This window comes from Phalaenopsis equestris, unplaced genomic scaffold, assembly GCF_001263595.1.
Source record: "Phalaenopsis equestris unplaced genomic scaffold, ASM126359v1 Scaffold000428, whole genome shotgun sequence".
Taxonomy (NCBI): Eukaryota; Viridiplantae; Streptophyta; class Magnoliopsida; order Asparagales; family Orchidaceae; genus Phalaenopsis; species Phalaenopsis equestris.
Window position 1 is genome coordinate 5,479,506 of NW_018164869.1, and position 2,841 is coordinate 5,482,346.

Genomic DNA, 2,841 nt, shown 5'->3' on the forward strand with positions numbered 1-2,841 from the left:
TCAGCCCCCCCCATGGCGTCCTCCCTCCCCCTCCCCTCCCCCTCCCGCAGCGGCCGAAAAACCCCTCCTTTCTTCTGAAACCGCCGACTATGCTTCTGCTTACGGTTTCTGCAGCAGTTCCAGCTTGCTTCCTCCTTCGCTAGACTCAGATTCCATAGCCGATACCATCAAATCCTTCTTCCCAATGACCGCTGCTGCATCTTCCTCTTACCACCCAGCCATCGGAGGAAGCAGCAGCCATATCGAGGATCTCAGCCTCTCTCTCCAATCCGTCCAAGATCCCATTTTTAACCACCAACATAACCGCTCTGCTCCCACCCATCAACCCATTTTCGCCTGTGCTGCTCCTCTGGCCTTCGACGCCGGAAGTTCCGCATGGCCGGAGCCCAGTCATAGAGCGGCCTCATGGAATCTAGTTCAAAACCAGTTTCTTACTCAGTGGGGAACCCTTCAGTCCAGTAACCCTCCTTCGATTCGTGCCATGGTGGATCCAATTGCTTTATCTTCTGCATCCGGTCACCAGATGCAGCTCGCAGCTTTCCGACCGAGCTCAAACTCACCGGCGCCAGCTTTCCGAACCGCTGCTGGTGAAGCGGTTGGATTCTCTGGGTACCATGTCCCTGCACGATTACAGGGTGGGGAGGAGGAGCATGGCAGCGGCGTCCCTGACGCACCGCCCTCTGCTTCCTCTGCTTCGCACCATTGATGGAAAGAAGCAAGAAGAGGGACCGAAACTCCTGCTTGCTTCTCCTCATCAGGTAAACATCCATCAAAATCTCTTCTTTTCCTTCATTTCCATGCTAAAAAGTTGCTCTTTTCTTTCTCATTGTTAGATTAGTCCGTGATTCTTCACCGGGTGAAGCCGAGGAAAGTGTTAAGCATCTGCGACTTCTACGAGTTTTACCAGTTCCTCTGTTTTTCTTTCCCTTTGGTGCTGCTTATCTTGTTGTGAGGCTCTTGAAGCCAAGTAGCCGTACTTCTTAGATTTGTTTGTTGATGTGTTGACTTCTGGTTTTGCTACTCATTGCTGTGTGCACTCTTCTGTTAAGTTTATCATTTGCACCATTAATAAGAAAAAAATTAAAAAAAAAAAAACTCGAGTTGTTTGTCATTGCAAAAATTCTCTCTTTATTCATGGTAGCTTGATCTGGGAAAACGAAGAAGACGGTGGCTGACGGGGCTGATTTCGACTGTCGACTGATGGGATAGTGGCTAAAGTTAGACATGAATGAAGCTCGATGTCACTTTCATGGTGACAGGGAGAGGAAGAACAGAGAGCGCCGCTGTATAATTGGGAAATGAGAGGTCTTTTTCCTGGTTTCTCGGCGGCTTTGTGGTTTACGTCTGAATGGAAAATGAGGATCTATGAGATTAAGACGTGGTTTAGTGATTAGCTTGTCCTAATTGGAAGATTGAATAACAAAATAAATAGATTTAGATGATTGGACATGGTTATGTTGCTTGAGAAGGCTGAGGATGGGTCTCTTTCTCCTGCAGTGGAATGTTTATTTGCTAATCCACTCAATTAGATTCTGTTTCGTTGTCCACTGTCACCAACCAGTGTTCTCCTACCTCAATATCTTATTAAAAAAAGGCAGTTTGGTTGCATTGAAGTGGGTTATTATATTATTTTCATGTATTTTATGGTTTTTCTAAATATTTTCATTAAGAAAGTGCAAAATAAAATTTAAATGTTTTGAAAATGTATTAATGGGTTATTTGATTTGTTGAAAAAAAAATAATAATAATAAAATGAATTTAGTGTAATTGAAATATAATGTATTTGAATTATGTGTGAATACTTTTATGAAATTATTTTCTTAAGTTTGATTTAAAGTGATAATGGATTTAATATAAAATTTGGCGGTGAAAGCATCAATGTCGCCAATATCATGATGAGTAGGTGGCGTTGGTGGGGAGAAATTATTGCGTGCGGACACCGCATGCATCTCTGCATGCGGTGTCGGATCCTGGCCGTAGATCAACAACCAGGATTATTTCTGTTTTTTTATATAAAAAAAAATTAGGTGGGGCCCACTGAAATACATCGGGACCGTAAATGAGGTGATCTACGGTCCGGATCGGGCACCTCACGCAAGCTGCGTGCGGGGCCCGATCCGTATGGAATAATTTTTGGTTGGTGGTGGTGGGACACGAGTTGTAGCTTAGAATCACTGATTGCACAGCTTAGAATCACGATAGCTGGCACTCTACAATAGTGAGAGGGATGATAGAGTGGTGGGCAACAACGATAATAAGCTATAACTTGTTTTTTTTTTTTTTTTTTGGAAATTGGTCAAATTGACTAAGTTTTGAATTCATCAAAATTGAACTAAATTATGATATTTATACATATCAAAATCTTACATTATTTCTTTTTCATCCAATGAAACATGAATTTTCTTATAAACCTTACCTTCCTTCCGCGTTATCATGGTAATGGAGAAAATTAAAACCCTCTTAATCTCTTATTCCTATTGCAAATGAAATATACTTGAATTTATCTTGCAAATGAAATATACTTGAATTTATCTCATTTCTTTCTTATTACATGTCATAAAAGGTTAAGAATAACACACCTAGGATCATGTTGAATTCTTTTGGAATGTGAAATTTTGTATAATTTTTTTGGAATGTGAAATTCTGTAATCAACATATCATCCACATACGAAAGAAGATATAATATTTATCAAAGTATTTGATGAAGTAACAGTAGTATGTCTAATACTCGATGTACCCGCCGTCTAACATGAATCTATCAAACCTTATACACCACTATCTTGGTGTATGCTTCAAGCCACAATGACTATTCTTCATCCTGTAAGCCAAACCTTCTTTCCC

The 2,841-nt window shown here is 41.0% G+C and overlaps 1 protein-coding gene across 1 annotated transcript in view; it reads left to right on the forward strand.

The window, feature by feature from the left end:
• Positions 1 to 1,590, forward strand: part of LOC110027569 (transcription factor PCF5-like) — a 2,908-nt gene extending 1,318 nt beyond the window's left edge. Inside the window, exons 3-4 of the mRNA XM_020729060.1 lie at positions 7 to 758; positions 834 to 1,590. Coding sequence (XP_020584719.1) covers positions 7 to 706 — 700 coding nt within the window. The 3' untranslated portion in view covers positions 707 to 758; positions 834 to 1,590. The remainder of the gene's footprint in view (positions 1 to 6; positions 759 to 833) is intronic.
• Positions 1,591 to 2,841: the final 1,251 nt, after the last annotated feature.